Source organism: Bos taurus, chromosome 2 (assembly GCF_002263795.3).
Source record: "Bos taurus isolate L1 Dominette 01449 registration number 42190680 breed Hereford chromosome 2, ARS-UCD2.0, whole genome shotgun sequence".
NCBI lineage: Eukaryota > Metazoa > Chordata > Mammalia > Artiodactyla > Bovidae > Bos > Bos taurus.
In genome coordinates this window covers 97,990,226-98,009,120 of record NC_037329.1, presented here as the reverse complement: position 1 = coordinate 98,009,120, position 18,895 = coordinate 97,990,226, and the positions used below count along the sequence as shown (strand labels likewise).

At 38.0% G+C, this 18,895-nt stretch overlaps 1 protein-coding gene across 5 annotated transcripts in view; it reads left to right on the top strand.

Annotated features, from left to right (window-relative positions):
* ACADL (acyl-CoA dehydrogenase long chain) overlaps positions 1-18,895 on the top strand; it is a 52,188-nt gene that overhangs the window by 20,244 nt on the left and 13,049 nt on the right. For all 5 annotated transcript variants that reach the window (XM_024977620.2, XM_024977617.2, XM_024977632.2 and 2 more), the window contains 2 exons: positions 12,118-12,245; positions 14,435-14,521. In XM_024977620.2, the coding sequence (XP_024833388.1) occupies positions 12,118-12,245; positions 14,435-14,521 (215 nt within the window). The remainder of the gene's footprint in view (positions 1-12,117; positions 12,246-14,434; positions 14,522-18,895) is intronic.

Below are 18,895 nucleotides of genomic sequence, written 5' to 3'. Positions count from 1 at the left end.
GAATGCTAGAGTTATATTTTAATGCCTAGAGAAAGGATTTAGTAAAGAGGGAAAGATTGCAGATATGGAAACTATAATTAACTGTATATGATCTTTGAGAAAGTGTGAGGGTATGGATGCCAAAGTGCGTTGAAAGATAGGCTTTCACATCCCTGATAGGAAAGGCCTTTCTACCATTGAAACAGGAAGAAAAGAGGAAAGAATGAGCAAGGGTCGCTCCTCAGTTCATTTCAGTCTCTCAGTAAGGTCCAAATCTTTGAAACCCCATGCACTGAAGCACACCAGCCTTCCCTGTCCATCACCAACTCCCGTAGCTTGCTCAAACTCATGTCCGTTGAGTTGGTAATGCCATCAAACCATCTCGTTCTCTGTTTTCCCCTTCTCCTCTTGCCTTCAGTCTTTCCCAGGATCAGGATCTTTTCCAATGAGTCAATTCTTCGCATCAAGTGGCCAAAGTATTGGAGTTTCAGCTTCAGCACCAGTCCTTCCAATGAATATTGAGGATTAATTTCCTTTAGGATAGACTGGTTTGATCTCCTTGCAGTCCAAGGGACTCTCAAGAATCTTCTCCAACAGTTCAGTTCAGTTCAGTCATTCAGTTGTGTCCGACTGTTTGCGACCCCAAGGACTACAGCACACCAGGCCTCCTTGTCCATCACCAGCTCCTGGAGCTTGCTCAAATTCATGTCCATTGAGTTGGTGATGCCATCCAACCATCTCATCCTCTGTCATCCCCTTCTCCTCCCGCCTTCAATCTTTCCCAGCATCAGGGTCTTTTCCAATGAGTCAGTTCTTCACATCAGGTGGCCAAAGTATTGGAGTTTCAGCTTCAGCATCAGTCCTTCCAATGAATGTTCAGGACTGATTTCCTTTAGGATGGACTGATTGGATTTCCTTGCAGTCCAAAGGACTCTCAAGAGTCTTTTCTAACACACCACAGTTCAAGAGCATCAATTCTTTGGCACTCGGCTTTCTGTATAGTCCAGCTCTCACATCCAGGTACATGACTACTAGAAAAATGTCCAGCTCTCACATCCAGGTACATGACTACTGGAAAAACCATAGCTTTGACTAGACGGACCTTTGTTGACAAAGGTCTGCTTTTTAATATGCTGTCTAGGTTGGTCATAACTTTCCTTCCAAGAAGTAAGCGTCTTTTAATTTCATGGCTGCAATCACCACCTGCAGTGATTTTGGAGCCCCCCCAAAATTAAATTAGTCACTGTTTCCACTGTTTCCCCATCTATTTGCCATGAAGTGATGGGACTGGATGCCACAATCTTAGTTTGCTGAATGTTGAGCTTTAAGCCAACTTTTTAACTCTCCTCTTTCACTTTCATCAAGAGGATTTTTGGTTCTTCTTCACTTTCTGCCATAAGGGTGGTGTCATCTGTGTATCTTAGGTTTTTGATATTTCTCCAAGCAATCTTGATTCCAGCTTGTGCTTCATCCAGCCCAGTGTTTCTCATGATGTACTCTGCATATAAGTTAAATTAGCAGGGTGACAATATACAGCCTTGATGTACTCTTTTCCTGATTTGGAACCAGTCTGTTGCTTCCTGTCCTGCATACAGATTTCTCAGGAGGCAGGTCAGGTGGTCTGGTAGTCCCATCTCTTTAAGAATTTTCTACAGTTTATTGTCATCCACACAGTCAAAGGCTTTGGCATAGTCAGTAAAGCAAAAGTAAATGTTTTTCTGGAGCTCTCTCACTTTTATGATGATCTAATGGATGTTGGCAATTTGATCTCTGGTTCCTCTGCCTTTTCTAAAACCAGCTTGAACATCTGGAAGTTCACAGTTCATATACTGTTGAAGCCTGGCTTGGAGAATTTTGAGCATTACTTTGCTAGGGTGTGAGATGAGTGCAATTGTGCGGTAGTTTGAGCATTCTTTGGCATTGCCTTTCTTTGGGATTGGAATGAAAACTGACCTTTTCCAGTCCTGTGGCCACTGCTGAGTTTTCCAAATTTGCTGGCATATTGAGTGCAGCAGTTTCAAAGCATCATCTTTCAGGGTTTGAAATAGCTCAACTGGAATTCCATCACCTCCACTAGCTTTGTTTGTAGTGATGCTTCCTAAAGCCCACTTGACTTCGCATTCCAGGATGCCTGCCTCTAGGTGAGTGACCTCACCATCGTGATGATCTGGGTCATAAAGATCTTTTTTGTATAGTTCTTTTGGGTATTTTTGTCACCTCTTCTTAATTTCTTCTCCTTCTGTTAGGTCTGTACCATTTCTGTCCTTTATTGTGCCCATCTTTGCATGAAATGTTCCCTTGGTATCTCTAATTTTCTTGAAGAGACCTCTAGTCTTTCCCATTCTATTGTTTTCCTCTATTTCTTTGCACTGATCACTGAGGAAGGCTTTCTTATCTCTCCTTCCTATTCTTTGAAACTCTGCATTCAAATGGGTATATCTTTCCTTTTCTCCTTTGCCTTTTGCTTCTCTTCTTTTCACAGCTATTTGTAAAGCCTTCTCTAATATTCTTGAAGAGATCTCTAGTCTCTCCCATTCTCTTGTTTGCAAAATGTCTTCAGAAGACTTCCATGTCTTTATGTATCGATAGGGAAATAAGAAATGTGAGTGAATAGGGTTGGAAGTAGGAAGGTTTGAAATCCTTTCTTTGGAGTGAGGGACTGAACACTAGGGACACTTACAGTGAGCTTTCTGGCAGTATTGAGGACCCAAATGAGGTTAGTGATCATGCCTTTATAGCAGAATCTTCTGCTTTTTTGTGTATTAGCTTTACTGCAAGGGTTTTGCTTCTTCCTGGCTTTTGCCAAGAAGTTTAAGGTATTTTCAGAATAACTCAGAATATGGTGACCTTAATCACTAAAATGTCAATCAAATTTTAAACCCTCTAATTTCTTCTTAAATGAAGAAAAACTTAAAAATAATGCAGTCATCAAAAATCCTGCAGTTGGAAGTATAATTGCAAAGTTCGTTGCAAAGGGAAAAGGAAAGATGAAATACTTTGGTAAGTTTTCAGCACAGCGTTATATATGAAGTTAAATTCAGGTGTGACTTAAAACTTAGTACAACTCCTTAAGTCTTTATGGTCTAGGCAAGTTGTATTATCTCTCTCAAAAGTACTTTCTTCTTGGTAAGATGTGAGTAATATGAGTAGGTACCTCATAGAGTTGTTATGAAGATAATACCCATAAAGGGCTTAGAATATTGCCTGGCAATGCAAGCTTTCATTAAAGTTAGCTACTCCAGTTGACCCATGAACGGCACAGGTTTGAATGGCACAGGTCCATTTACATGTGGATTTTTTTCAATAAATACATTGGAAAATTTTCTGAAGATTTTAAGACAATTTAAATAGTGCAGATGAACTGTGTGGCTGAGAAATACAAAAAAAAAAAAAAAAGAAAATGTATATCATGAATGCATAAAATGTGTAGATACTTGTCTAATTTATCATTTACTACCATAAAGTATGTACAAATTTATTACAAAAAGTTAAATTTATCAAAATTTATGCACACAGACACAGGATGCCATTGATTACGCTAGGCTACCATAAAGTAATCATACTGCTGTTTCTTTGTTATCAACACACCAGTCATTTTCTTTTTCATGTAATCTTTTCATTTTGAGAAACACTGATATGCACTATTTGTTTCGCTGAGCAAATATGTATTGATTGCCTTCTGAAGGTTGTATGCTCAAATGTAATTTGATAGACATGACTCTGGAAATACTGTAAGCTCCTAGCAACACAAACCGAGTGATACTACTTGTTATCACTCTTTGACTTTCCCGGATATATCCAAAGTGGAATTAGTATCATTTGCTTCTCAAAGCCAACCACTACCCCTTTCACCAAAATTGTTTATATGTGTATATCTATGGCTGATTCATGTTGAGGTTTGACAGAAAACGACAAAATTCTGTAAAGCAATTATCCTTCAATTAAAAAATAATTTAAAAAATGCTCTTGCCTTTACCCTATTCTGGGTACTATAAAAAGTGAATCAAATAGACATATTTTCCATCCCCTTGGAAATCCTGTGTTTATGAATTGCATATTAAATTACAACAAGAATGACAATATTATTACCCAGATTGCCTGTAGACTTCAGAGCGTTAAATATTATTTGACATGTAACCATGAAAAATATAGAAAATTGGTATAATATTTTCCAATATTAGATTCTTCTAAAATATTTACTTATTTAATAACATACATGTGCATATGTGTAGATATATATGTATGTATTTTGAGAGCAAAAAGATAACAGTCCTTTTCAAAGCAAGTGCCATTTTATTGTTGCCTTCTTTAAAGGTAGTTCACTAAACTTTCACTAGGTGGCAGTGCCATCCTGCTTCTACAGGCATTGGTAAGAGCAGTATTGTTTTCCAAGTAGATGTGTGGTTCTGAGATTTCTGAGATATTTCTTCTGATCTTCTTGTTTTATATAAATAAGTACCTTTGAATAATATTTTCATACTCAATCTAGATATGTATTCAGAGAAGAATGAATAATATGTGTTTATACGTGCATGCTGAGTCGCTTCAGTCGTGTCTGTTTGCAACTCCATGGACTGTAGCCCACCAGGCTCCTCTGTTCATGGGATTCTCCAGGCAAGAATACAGGAGTGGGTTGCCAAGCCCTTCTCCACAGGATCATCCCTGCCCAGGGATTGAACCCGTGTCTCTTATGTCTTCTGCATTGGCAGGCAGGTTCTTTACCATTATGGTTCCAATATTAAATTAAAATAGTAGACTTAAAAAAATAATAATAAAATAAAATAAAATAGTAGACTTTAAAATGTTATATTATATGTATCCAAATGTCATTTTTATGACCATGTAATGATTCAGTTTCCTGATATCTGTTATCCTAGAATTTTGAACATTTTGGGCCTTTCTGACCACTTGGACACATTTTATAAGATTTATTTTCTTTTTAGACTGGAGATCTACCATACTTAAGTTGCAGTAGTTACAGGATTTTCCTTTTATCTCATCCATAGTCTCCAAAGTTGCTGTCCAGTCTTATGGTTTTCCATGGAATGGACAATACAATAGTAAAATTCAGATATTAAATAATGATAATGTGTGTCATTGATTGATGTTCTCTGTATGCCAGGCACTGTGCTAAAAATTGTCTCTCCTTTTTTCTTAGCAACTGCATATAATACATATTACATTTATCCTTATTTTACAGAAAAGGATGCTGAAGCATGGAGAGGTTTAGTTATATGCTCAAGATTTCATAAATATTCTAGCCCTGGAACCTACACTCTAGGTTTAGGTTCCAGAGCTAGTTTTACTGCCTCTAGTGAAAGCCATTCACTAGTTTTATTACCCAGAAATCCAAAGTAGATAGACTCTTCTTCTTTTCCCATCTCTTTCACCCATGGACAGTGAAATGAAAATTCAGTGTTTTTTTCTGCTGCTGCTGCTGCTAAGTCATTTCAGTCATGTCTGACTCTGTGCAACCCCATAGACAGCAGCCCACCAGGCTCTCCCGTCCCTGGGATTCTCCAGGCAAGAACACTGGAGTGGGTTGCCATTTCCTTCTCCAGTGCATGAAAGTGAAAAGTGAAAGTGAAGTCACTCTGTCGTGTCCAACTCTTCGCAACCCCATGGACTGCAGCCTACCAGGCTCCTCCGTCCATAGGATTTTCCAGACAAGAATACTGGAGTGGGTTGCCAGTGCCTTCTCCCATTCTTTTCTAACACAAGCTTTAGTTCTTTCCTGTGTGGTATATGCTCTTCTAAGAGGACAAAGTATTAGGAAATAAAATAGGATAGGTAAAAAATAACACTTCTTCCTTATATTTCTCCAAAAAGGGACTATTCAGTTCTTAGACCTTGAGTGTGGGATTGTGTGCATGCGTGTCAAGTCATTTAATCGTGTTTGACTCTTTGCGACCCTGTGGACTGTAGCCTGCCAGTCTCCTCTGTCCATGGGATTCTCCAGGCAAGAATACTGGGTTGCCATGCCGTCCTCCAGGGGATCTTCCTGACCCAGGAATCAAACTCGCATCTCTTAAGTCTCCTGCATGGGCAGGAGGGTTCTTTACCACTAGTGCCACCTGGGAAGCCCAAGTGTAGGGTTAATTAACTGTAAAATCAGATAGTAAACCTAAATTTTATAGTTTATCCTTGAGTCACGCTGTTTAAATGAAATACTGGGCTCAGAAACTTCTCCAGAGTGTCTTCTAATTCCATAATTCTGTGTTTTTAAGAATTGTATTATTCAGAACTCAGAAAGAGATGCTATCTGATCCACTTTGCAACTTTAGGGGAAAATGCTAGCTTCAGTAGTATCTATGAGTGACTAGTAATAAATGTTAAAAAATACTGCTGTGAGCATGCTGATCATTCACCAAAGGCACCTTGCTAATAACAGGTGGTACAATTATTAGCTACCATAGTTTCTGAAAGCATGATGCATTGTCTGCAGTGAAGAGCAAAGACCAAATCTGTTTGGTAACACTCAGCTCAATGCCACAAATATGTAAATATTTACTCTTTATCCCCAAAGAGTAAATTATGTGCTCTTGCAGGCATTAATTCCTTCAAACCTGTGCACCTGAATGCACAGCAAGAATGTTCTAAATGAGCCCATCCTGGTCTGAAATTTAACTTTAGCTTCTAGAAGCTCTTAGCATTTTCATCAAAGCAGTTCTCTTATGAGATAGTTGGGCTTAGAGATCTTGATTCTGTTGTAAATAGTGCATAAATTCTTAAATCTGGGCTTCCCTGGTGGCTCAGTGGTAAAGAATCTGCCTGCCAGTGCAGGAGACATGGGTTCAATCCCTGATCCAGGAAGATCCCACATGCCTCGAAGCAACTATGCCCTTGCACCACAGCTACTGAGCTAGTGCTCTAGAACCTGCAAGCTGCAACTATTGAGTCCATGTGCCACAACTAAGAAGCCTCCTTGCCAATAGCCCATGCGCTCCAACAGGAGAAGCCACTGCAACAAGAAGCCTGTGCATTGCAACTAGAGAAAAGCCCAGCAACAAAGACCCAGCACAGCTAAAAGGAAATAAATAAATAAACAACCATTCAAAAAAATTCTTTAATGTGCCATCACATGCTGTGCATGGGGTGTGCAAAAGTATATTGAGACTTGTCAGATTCTTCCTTATTTTTCAAATGAAGTCTCATAGGTAGTGTCATTGATCTACACCAATACTAAGCTAAAAATTCCATTTCAGGGATTTTCATGAAATATACACTCATCTGTTTTTAATGTGTAGGAGGGTATTGCTCCACTATTTTGTTTCCTATTCCACTTTTAGATTTTTCTGTGAGTAAATTCGGATGTGTGGGGTGAGAGTGGGAAATTTTGTGCTGACTAAAAGGTAGACATTTGGCTTTGTTAAATATAAATGAATAGAAAGGGAGATTGAAAAAGTAAGGGGAAGTCTGAGAAAGGAAGAAAGTTTTGGTGTAACCTGTCACGTTTTGAATTAGAGGCCAACAGAGGTCCATGTAGTCAAAGCTATGGTTTCTCTATTAGTTATGTACGGATGTGATAGTTGGACCATAAAGAAGGCTGAGCACTGAAGAATTCATGGTTTCAAACTGTGGTGCTTAAGAAGACTCTTGAGAGTCCCTTGGACAGCAAGGAGATAAAACCAGTCAATTCTAAAGGAAATCAACCCTGAATATTCACTGGAAGAACTAATGCTGAAGCTGAAGCTTCAGTACTTTGGGCACCTGATGCAAAGAGCCAGCTCATTGGAAAAGACCCTGATGCTGGGAAAGATTGAGGGCAGGAAGAAAAGGAGACGACAGAAGATGAGATGGTTGGATGGCATCATTGACTCAATGGATGTGAGTTTGGGCAAACTCTGGGCGATCATGAAAGACAGGGGAGCTTGTAGTGCTGCAGTTCATAGTGTCGCAAAGAGTCAGATGCCACTGAACAACAGCAATACAAGAGGTGGAAAGGTGTGGTACCAACCTTCCCACTGCTTGGTTTTAGAATCATTAGAAGTCAGTGTCATTTTCTGTTACCAGAGAGGGATGGAGTAAACTCAAGGGAAAGGCAGTCAGTTGGGTTCTTCAGCAGCACAGTAGTTATGTTGAGACATGTATGGGGAATCTGTCCCTTAGAATGCCTTTAGCTGACATACTGTGAGTTTTGCCTGGTCCTGAGTTTTATTGTACTCCTTTTCTACTCTTTTCCAAAAATGGAAAGTACTCTAACGGTCTCCACCACAATAATGCTTTGAAGGGTTAGGTTTTATGGTTTGAGATTGTTGTAATGGCAGCAAACGAGGGTCAGCACCCTCTGCTCCTTGAAGCCTTCCTAGGAGAAGGCTGTCATGGTTTTGAACTAGACATTGTGCTGGTGAGGGGGCTTCCCTGGTGGCTCAGACGGTAAAGCGTCTGCCTGGAACGCGGGAAACCTGGTTCAATCTCTGCATCAGGAAGATCCCCTGGAGAAGGAAGTGGCAACCCACTCTAGTACTCTTGCCTGGAAAATTCCATGGAGGGAGGAGCCTGGTGGGTTACAGTCCATGGGATCGCAAAGAGTCAGACACGACTGAGCAACTTCACTGGTTCACTGGTTGTGGAGGTGGAGTGCATTTATAATTTCTAGTGTGAGTTTCACTGTGCCATCAACTTAGTGCCACTGTCACTGTCTTCCATGCCTTTTATCAGCCACAGTGAAGATCTCACTTAGGTTCCAAGCAGAATGATCAAAACTCTGTTTCTATTTGAATTTCCACAGGAACAATAAAATCAGGAATACAAGAAAATTGGATTGAAGTTAGAGCCATCAAGAATAGTTGACGCTGGTCTCGATAGAATGATTAGAATAGTAGAATGATTAGAATGCTGTTAGTTGTCTATGGCCAGCAGGAGGAGGTGAATAGGTATGTTGACACTGACAGTTGCAGACCATGCAGTTCAAGTTAAGGACCGTGCGAGCTACTGAAAGAGGTAAGAGGGAGAGTGGGGAAAGGCAGCAGAGGTTGGGGAGGTACTGGGCTTTGACGTCTCGAGTGTTCCGATTCTATTCTTCTATTGCATTCTGCAGATATAGAGTAAATATTTTGCAGTACGGATGGAGGTTTGTAACATTGTACAGGAGGCGGTGACCAAAATCATCCCAAAGAAATAGAAATGCAATTAGACAAAATGGTTGTCTGAGGAGGCCTTACAAATAGCTGAGAAAAGAAGAGAAGCTAAAGGCAAAGGAGAAAGGGAAAGATACACCCAACTGAATGCAGAGTTCCAAAAAATAGCAAGGAGAAATAAGAAAGCCTTTTTAAGTGAACAATGCAAAGAAATAGAGGAAAACAATAGAATGGGAAAGACTAGAGATCTTTTCGAGAAAGTTAGAGATACAAAGGAAATATTTCACGCGAAGATGGGCACAATAAAGGATGGAAACGGTAAGAAGCTAACAGAAGCAGAAGAGATTAAGAAGAGGTGGCAAGAAGATACAGAAGACCTGTACAAAAGAGGTCTTAATGACCTGGATAACCATGATGGTGTGGTCATTCACCTAGAGGCAGACATCCTGGAGTGTGAAGTCAAGTGGGACTTAGGAAACATTACTATGAACAAAGCTAGTGGAGGTGATAGAATTCCAGCTGAGCTATTTCAAAACCTAAAAGATGATGTTGAAGTGCTGCACTCAGATGCCAGCAAATTTGCAAAAGTCATCAGTGGCCACAGGACTGGAAAAGTTCATTCCAACCCCAAAGAAGGGCATTGCCAAAGAATGTTCAAACTACTGCATGTATGCAGTAGCATGTAAAACACTCATTTTACATGCTAGCAGGGCTTCTGTCATAGCTCAGAGGTAAAGATTTGCCTGGAATTCAGGACATTCGGGTTTGATCCCTGGGTTGCGATGATCCCCTGGACAAGGGCATGGCAACCCACTCCAGTATTCTTGCCTGGAGAATCATGGACAGAGGAGCTTGGTGGGCAACACAGTTCATAGGGTCACACAGAGTCGAACACAACTGAAGCAACTTAGCACGCATGCGTGCACATGCTAGCAAGTAACGCTCAGATCCTTCAAACTAGACTTCAACAGTACATGAACCAAGAACTAACAGATGTACAAGATGGATTTAGAAAAAACAGAGGAATTAGAGATCAATTTGCCAGCATCCATTGGATCATAGAAAAAGCAAGGGAAGAATTCTGTTTCACTGACTACACTAAAGCCTTTGACTGTGTGGATTACAACAAACTGTGGAAAATTCTGAAAGAGATGGGAATACCAGACCACCTTACCTGCCTGCTGAGAAACCTATTTGCAGATCAAGAAGCAACAGTTAGAACTGGACATGGAACAACAGACTGGTTCTAAATTGGGAAAGGAGTACATCCAGGCCATATATTATCACCTGCTTATTTAACTTATATGCAGAGTACATCATGTGAAAAGCCAGGCTAGATGCCACCTTCCAATGCAGGGAATGCAGGTTCAATCCCCGGTTGGGGAACTAAGATCCCACATGTTGGTGTGCTGCAACTACAGAGCCCGTGCACCACAGTGAAGATCCTGCATGCTGTGACTAAGACATGACACAGCCAAAAATAAATAAATAAATAATTATTTAAAAAACAACCTATGGTTTTTCCATTAGTCATGTACAGATGTGAGAGTTGAAACATAAAGACAGTGAGCGCTGAAGAATTGATGCTTTTGAACTATGTTGCTGGAGAAGATTCTTAAGAGTCTCTTGGACAGCAAGAAGATCAAACCAGTCAATCCTAAAGGAAATCAACCCTGAATATTCACTGGAAGGAATGATGCTGAAGCTCCAGTACTTTGGCCACCTGATGTGAAGAGCTGACTCATTGGAAAAGACCCTGATGCTGGGAAAGATTGAGGGCAGGAGAAGGTGGCGGCAGAGGATGAGATGGTTGGATAGCATCACCAACTCGATGGACATGAGTTTGAGCAAACTCCAGGAGTAGTGAAAGCCAGGGAAGCCTGGCATGCTGCAGTCCATGGGGTCTCAAAGAGTTGGATACAACTGAGTGACTGAACAACAAGTATAAATATGTTTTTTAAATATACAGTTTTTAAATTTTATTTATTTGTTAAATTTTTTTGGCCGTGCTGTGTCTGTGTTGCCGCATGGGCTTTTCTCTAGTTGTGGTAAGCAGGGGCTGGGACACATGGGCTTAGTTGTCCCAAGGTATGTGGGATCTCTCTGGGTCAGGGACCGAACCTGTGTCTCCTGCGTTGGCAGGTGGATTCTTTACCACTTAGCCACCAGGGACGCCCTTAATGTCTAATAATATTTTTATATTGTCCTAGCTTGTTTCTTTATTCCAATACAGAGAAGCAGGAAATGTGCATACTTGATTTCATTAATAGTTCTTCATGGATTTAGATTCCAGAGGAGAACAGGTATTTTCAACAGCTGTACCTAAAGGACTGTACCACACAATGGTGCTCACCCATTAGTCATGCTGTTCTTCCAAAAGTTCCCTGCTGCTGCTGCTGCTAAGTCACTTTAGTCGTGTCCGACTCTGTGCGACCCCATAGACGGCAGCCCACCAGGCTCCCCCGTCCCTGGGATTCTCCAGGCAAGAGTGCTGGAGTGGGGTGCCATTGCCTTCTCCGAAAAGTTCCCTAAGTAGTCTAAATTTTTTAACCTAAAATATGAGATGGTATTTTGTATGTATCGACCTTTGCATCTTGTCTTTTGGTACATTTTCTTAGTAATGAAATATAACATTAGCTGTGTAGTTAATATGCATCTTTTTTGAAGGGAAAAAAAAAAACACAGTAATTCCACATCTGTTTTGATCTGCTGCTGCTAAGTCGCTTCAGTCATGTCCAACTCTGTGCGACGCCATAGACGGCAGCCCACCAGGCTCCCCCGTCCCTGGGATTCTCCAGGCAAGAACACTGGAGTGGGTTGCCATTTCCTCCTCCAATGCATGAAAGTGGAAAGTGAAAATTGAAAGTGAAGTCGCTCAGTAGTGTCTGACTCTTAGCGACCCTATAGACTGCAGCCTACCAGGCTCCTCCATCCATGGGATTTTCCAGGCAAGAGTACTGGAGTGGGGTGCCATTGCCAAAGATCTTTTATTATATAATTTTTTATATGCTAAGTGACTCAAAATATGCTCTTCTCCTTCATTTCCTTTAAACTCTAGACGGTGAAGCATAAGCTAGCAGAATTAAAAACATCCATATGTGTAACCAGAGCTTTTGTGGACAGCTGTCTCCAGCTGCACAGAGTGAAACGTCTGGACGTTGCCACTGCTGCCATGGCGAAATACTGGTATGCATGCTACGGTAATTAAAATGTGGTGTTTGCACAGACTGTTATGGAATTCTTCCAAAGTGAAACTCAGCCTTGAAGGCCTTAAAGGAAGAATGCTGAGTGAATGAAAACTAGCTGTAAGGACCAATTTTTTTTTCAATTCTGAATATTCCCATTAAATCTATTTATAATGTGCTAAAACTTACCCAAGTTACTTTTTAACTTTTAGCTTACCCTCGAAAAGCAAATATTAAATATGATGACTAATTTGTTATTTCAAGTAGTAGTTGATTCTCAAATTAGCTGAAGAGTGGCTGTAGAGTAAGACAACAAAAGAACAGTAATACTTCGAGTCCTGAGATAGAGCCGCAATTCTGTCATTACGTAACTGCAATTAAATTTAATTATTTCTGGGCCAACATTTTGATATCTGTGAAATGAGTAGATTAGGCAAGATTTTTCTGTTTAAGAGGTTTTCTAGACCTCAGAAAAAATTTCTGAAGTTTTGACTGTCCAATCAAAAGTTGTACATGCTCTATTAAGCAAAAGGAAAAAAAAAAAAATGTTCTGTAAGACAACTTTCAGGGACTTCCCTGGCCATTCAGTGGCTAAGACTCTGGGTTTCCACTGTAGGGGTCTCAGGTTTGATCCCTGGTTGGAGAACTAAGATCCTGCGTACCTTATGGTATGGTCAAAACCACAAACCAAAACAAAAAAATTTTTCATTTTCATTAAACATGATTAGCAATGTTATTAAAGATGAGTTAATTGAAAAAAGACACCCCCCCCCATAGGCCTTTTGTGTATTTTAAGATGCAAGAACATAGTTTAAATCAGATTCTGAAAGCGGGTTTTGTTTCCTCTTTTAAAAACAAACATTCTCACATCTCATTAGCCCAAAAATAACCTGGAAAAAATTCCTGTTGTTATTCATTAACTTGTGTTCACTTTAGTGAGAAGTAGAATGAGGAAATATGCAGAATAGTGGTTTATGTAATGAACCACTATTCTGCATGTATGTATTATGTAATGAACCAATAATTCAAAATAATAAACTTGCCAGGTTAAAAAGTCATGTGGAATTATTAGAAATTAACATTTTGGGGGGAAGATACTTACATTTACAGCAAGTTTTTTAACTAGTGAAAAATTTTTAGATATTTTTGGAAAAAGACATTTGGATAGCTGGTGGCCTTATTCTTTGAAAACACTAGGTTTATAGACATACTGGTATTTCATATTGGAGAAGAGGAAGCAACTACTTATAACCCAGCAAATATTTCACTAACATACTTGTCAAAGACAAAAATGTGTAGAATTCCAAATATCACTGCCCCCTGAATCTTGTCTGTTAATCATTATATTGTTACTGTATTTCTCAGGAACATCTTGACCTGTCCTATGGCTTGAGTTAAAAATTATTTTTTATAGGAAAATGGGTCTATGCTTACCTTTGTTTTATATTTCCCACTGTTGAAAGTAAGTTGAAAAGATTTTGAACTAACCAGTTATTTTATGGATTTTAACAGTAGTTAAAATTGTTGTGATTAGATCAGAAAAGAATATATTTTTCAAGCACTTCATATTAATATATATATACTTCAGGAATAAATAATTCCCCAATAATCTTTAATAAGTGTCCTAGAAGATAGTATGTGCTTTGATAGAGGTCTATCCTCTTAGGTTTTCACTTTTACTTTCAGTTTATTCCTGAAAACCCTAAAACATATTTTTTACAGTTAAAAATTCAGAATTGCAGCCTTTGCATAGGAAGTGACATATTTGAAGAAAACAAACACATATTACACAAGGCAAAAGAAAGTAGATGACTATATAATTTTTCTGCTAACATATCACACAGAGAATCTGAATAAATTAGACCAGATTCAAGTTTTTACTATATTCTTTTTAGGCTTAAAGTTCCCAACACCTAATAAATAGTCTAAATTTTCTACATTTTGTTTCTAGACTTAACAGAAACCCAGCCAGAAATATAGTTGATGAAGAAAGTATTCATTATGTGAAAATATTCTTGAGATTTATTTCACTTATAATTTATATCAATCTTCTCTGGTTGACTGATACGCCTATTTTTAATTGTTTGATAAATGTATGCATTTAAACAGTCATTTGTTTTCTGGCTGTAAAGCATCTCATGAAAATTCATTTCAAATGTTCCTTTTCTGCTTTTTATTTTGGACATCTAGGGCATCTGATTTGCAAAACAGAGTAGCTTATGACTGTTTGCAGCTGCATGGAGGTTGGGGATACATGTTTGAGTGTCCCATTGCAAAGTAAGTAGGCCTGTTGTGTTATGCTTTTCTGGGTAGTGTGTAGAAAAAGGAAAACTTCTTTACCTGTTCTTTGTACACTGAGGATAGAGGGAAAGGAGGTGCAAAATCTTCGCATTTTTCAACTGCCTATGGAGTATGTTCAGGTAGCTAGAAACAACTTCATGTTATCAGCTTACTACTAGGATTTAATAATTTTTTAAAAAGTGAATATATACTTTAGTATACAAGATATTAAATATAAATAAATATATAATATACTAAAGCTTTATTTGAATCAGTATTCAGGATTAGTATCACTTTTATAGTTGAATAGTATTTTACTATAATTGTTTATGTTTAGTTATTCAGATTTTTTTTTCTAGTTTTTTACTGTGACAAACAATGCTTCAATAAACACTCATACGTTTGTCTTAGATACATGTGTTTTTTATCATAATAGGACAAAGTCCCAAAAGTAGTACTGCTAGTTCAAAAGTATGCATATTTTACATTTTAATGCATTTCAAGATCATTTCCTCCAGTTTGAAGCAACTCATACTCAAATGAGTTGTCAAAGACTGAAGATGGCTTACCCTCTTAAGTTATGTGCTTAGTCGTTTAGTTGTGTTCGACTTTTTGCGACCCCATGGATTATATAGCCTGCCAGGCTCTTCTGTCAATGGGATTCTCTAGGCAAGAATACTGGAGTGGGTAGCCATTGCTTTCTCCAGGGGATCTTTCTGACCCAAGGGATTGAACCCAGGTCTCCTGCATTTCAGGCTTATTCTTCACTGTCTTAGTTACCAGGGAAGCCCTTAATTTGCATTGACTATTAATTATTTTGTTTTATTTTACTGTTGTTAAGAGCACTTAACATGAGATCCACCCTCTTCACAGAATTTTAAGTGTACCATACAGTATTGTTAACTCTAGGCACAGTGCTGTACAGCAGATCTCTGGAACTTATTCATCTTGCTTGACTGAAACTTTATGCCCATTGGTTAGTAACCTCCCATTTCTCCTTCTCCGTAGTGCCTGACAGCCACCATTCCTTTATGAGGCTATGAATTTGACTACCTTAGATACCTCATATAGGTGGGATCATGTTGTATTTGTCTTTCTGTGACTGGCTTATTTCACTTAGCAGAGTGTCCTCAAGGTTCATCCAGGTGGTGACATATTGCAGAACTTCCTTCTGCTTAGGATTGAATAGTATTCCATTGTATGTTATACTACAGTTTCTTTATCCATTCATCTGTCCATGGATGTACAGGTTGTTTCCACATCTTGGCTATTGTGAGTAATACTGCATTGAACAAGTGAGTGCTAGCATCACTTGGAGGTCTTGATTTCAATTCTTTTGTATAAATATCTAGAAGTGGGATTTCTGGATCATACGGTAGTTTTATTTAAATTTTTGAAGAACTTCCGTACTGTTTTTTATAGCAGCTGCTGTGCACCACTTCGCATTCTCTGTAACAGCAGTGTGCCAGTATTGCAATTTCTTCATCTCCTTGACATTTGTCTTTTGGCCTTTTAGCTAATAGACAGATGTGAGATGATATTTCATTGTGGTCGATTTACATTTTCCCTGGTGATTAGTGATACAGTATTTTTTCATATACCTTTTGGTCATTTTGTATGTCTTTGAAAATATCACTTTTTAAAAATTTAAAAAAATACACATTACAGAAAAATTAACCTACATTTGAAGTCAATAAAAAAATCTTAAATTTTTTATTGTTTATTTAGCTCTAAAAACAAATCAAAAGTGTTATTTTTTTCTAAGTAGAATTTGTATTTCCTTCAAATGAAAATAAATACAGCCTTTTTATTGCATTACACGTGAATATTCTTGTTTCCGTTTCGAAGCAGTTCCAGTTTATCAATAGGCAGCATCCTCTTCTATGTTTCTTCCTCCATCTCCATAGTTTCTTCTTTCCCTTTTCCTGTAGTCTTTGCCTTAGTAATCCCTCCATGGCATTTCTCCTTATCATTATAGAAAATATATTTTTCCTCTTATTTGGCAATATTTTCAGCTTATATAATTTTCCCAAGAGAGTTTTTGCTATATAGAGAGAAGTCCAATTTAGTTTTGAATCTGAGAATGAGAATGCTATGAACTTCTAAAAACCTCTTATAATATTATCTAAATATGGAATCTAAAAGGGAAACAGTATTAAACTAGTATTCAAACTTACTTTCAAATTTATCATTTTGGCAAGTATAACTGAAGACATTTTATTTGTTTATAGTCCTTAATAAGGAAAATAAACATTGTATTCAAGTTATATTAAGAACAGAAGCTCCAGCATAGATGTAATTTACTAATTTCCTGTAGCTACTGGGTAGCTCAGAAAGCTTTAATCACAGGGTATATATAATTTATAACTTTCTATAAAAACTCAACAAGTAGGGTATTTTCCTTCCTTTAGAATGTAGGCATGAAGTAACTAACTTATTTCCTTTTCTTTATCAATCCTTGGACTTGGGTTTTGGTATATCCTTTCAGAACTACTTCAAACAGGCCTTAAACAAAAGCAGATTTTTTTTTTTTTAATCTTTGAATAGTCATGAAGTCAGAAGTAAACTGAGTTATGCTAGGACAAATTAAAGCATTGCTGGAATTTTTCCTGTGTGTTTTTATGTTTTAGTCACAATATTAACTCATCTTATTTATAATATTCACAGTGCTTAAGCAAGTAAAATAATAATGGGTATTTATATTTTTCTGCTTAACTGTGCTATTATAACTGCTTCTGGGAATGTAGACAATGTCATGGTTCAGTGTTTGTCTAGTTTAGTTCTGTTCCTAAGAAAGGCATTTAGGTGAAGAAGAGTCAGCCATCTCATGGTCCAGGATCAGAGTGTAGCATAAGTCTTGGTCTGTTTTCTCAGAGGCAATCCCATCAGATCAGTAGCAAGCAAAAATGGTAACTTGATGACTTATTTGAAATTTCTGGTTTCAGTTTGAGAGACATACTTCCTTTCAGGAGTAACAATCCCCTTCTTGGGCAGGTTCTTAGTTTGAAGACTGTATGAACTTTTAAACTAGGCTGCTTTTTTCTCTCCAAAGACAAAGGGAAAGAACTTTTCATAAGATGACAAGAGAGAGTAGTGGATAATATCAAAAAAGCTAATCAGATACATTAGGCAGTATATGAATGAAGTACATATATTTTGATATGATAGAAAAAAAATCATTATAGTTGTGTTTTTTTATACCTTAAGGTTAAACTGTATTATTTGTGTGTTTGTAAACTCCGAGAATTGGGGATGCACAGGGAGTCCTGACATGCTGTGGTCCATGGGGTTGCGAAGAGTCAGACATGACTGAGCAACTGAACTGAACTTATGCCTGTGCATGTTGCTGAGTCTTGGTTTCAGAGATCAAGGAGATGCTTTTTTGTTTTGTTTATTTTTTCCTGTTTGTATAAAAATAAGTGGTTTTAAGTGTGAGTCATACTTCAGTCTTACTCATTCGGCTTGGGGCTATGGGAATAGATGCTTACATTTTGCCATTTCAAGACCTGTTTGCTGGGAAGAACAGTGTGAGATAAAGAGCTTCATCCCTGTGTGGTTAAACATTCCTTCTGCTGCCATTCTGTGAATTTTAGTTGATGACTGAATTTAATTAATAACTTATAAAAGGCCTACTGGTCTCTGTCGATTACCTACTCCATTGAAACTTCTTTAATGTGAAAAAAATGTGCCCAACTCGGTCCAAAAGGTCCAAAAGCATTGAAATTACTGAAGTAGGCTGAAATGCCAGATAGGTTCTCTAAATGAAAGTTCTGGATTTTGTGGGCAACAATGAAATCTGTCTGAAAGAAAAAATATATTTGAAAACACAAAGGTCTCTGGATTTCAAGTTTCATCAAAAAGTAGGTATTGAGACTCTAAAATTCCTTTGTAATACAGTAAATCAAATCAATAAATACTGAGCGCTCAAGTAAGGTACCATTGCAAGGTACTGTGATGAACTTGGACGAGGAAAAGTTCAGAATTGATCATGTTCCTAGAGAGCCAGCACATTTAATTTTTCTCAAATTAAATTAAAAAAAAAAAAAAAACAGTTTAAGGCTTAGAAAAAAAAATGCCTTTGAATTTGCCTACTAGAAAACTGCAAAGCTCAATAACTAATCTTACATTTCTGGACCAATGAAAATATTGATACAATTAAAAAGATATTTGCCAAAGTGGCAAGATACCTATCTTTTCATTCCAGGTTGCCAATGATCTATTATGTGACCATTAAATAGCAACCATTAATTAGTATATGTATTAACTTTTTAGCACCTCAGTTCCTTTACCTGCAAAATTAATAGTATTTACCCTCCCTAATTCCAGAGCTGAGAGGATAAAATGAGAAAACATAAAAACAACTATATAGTG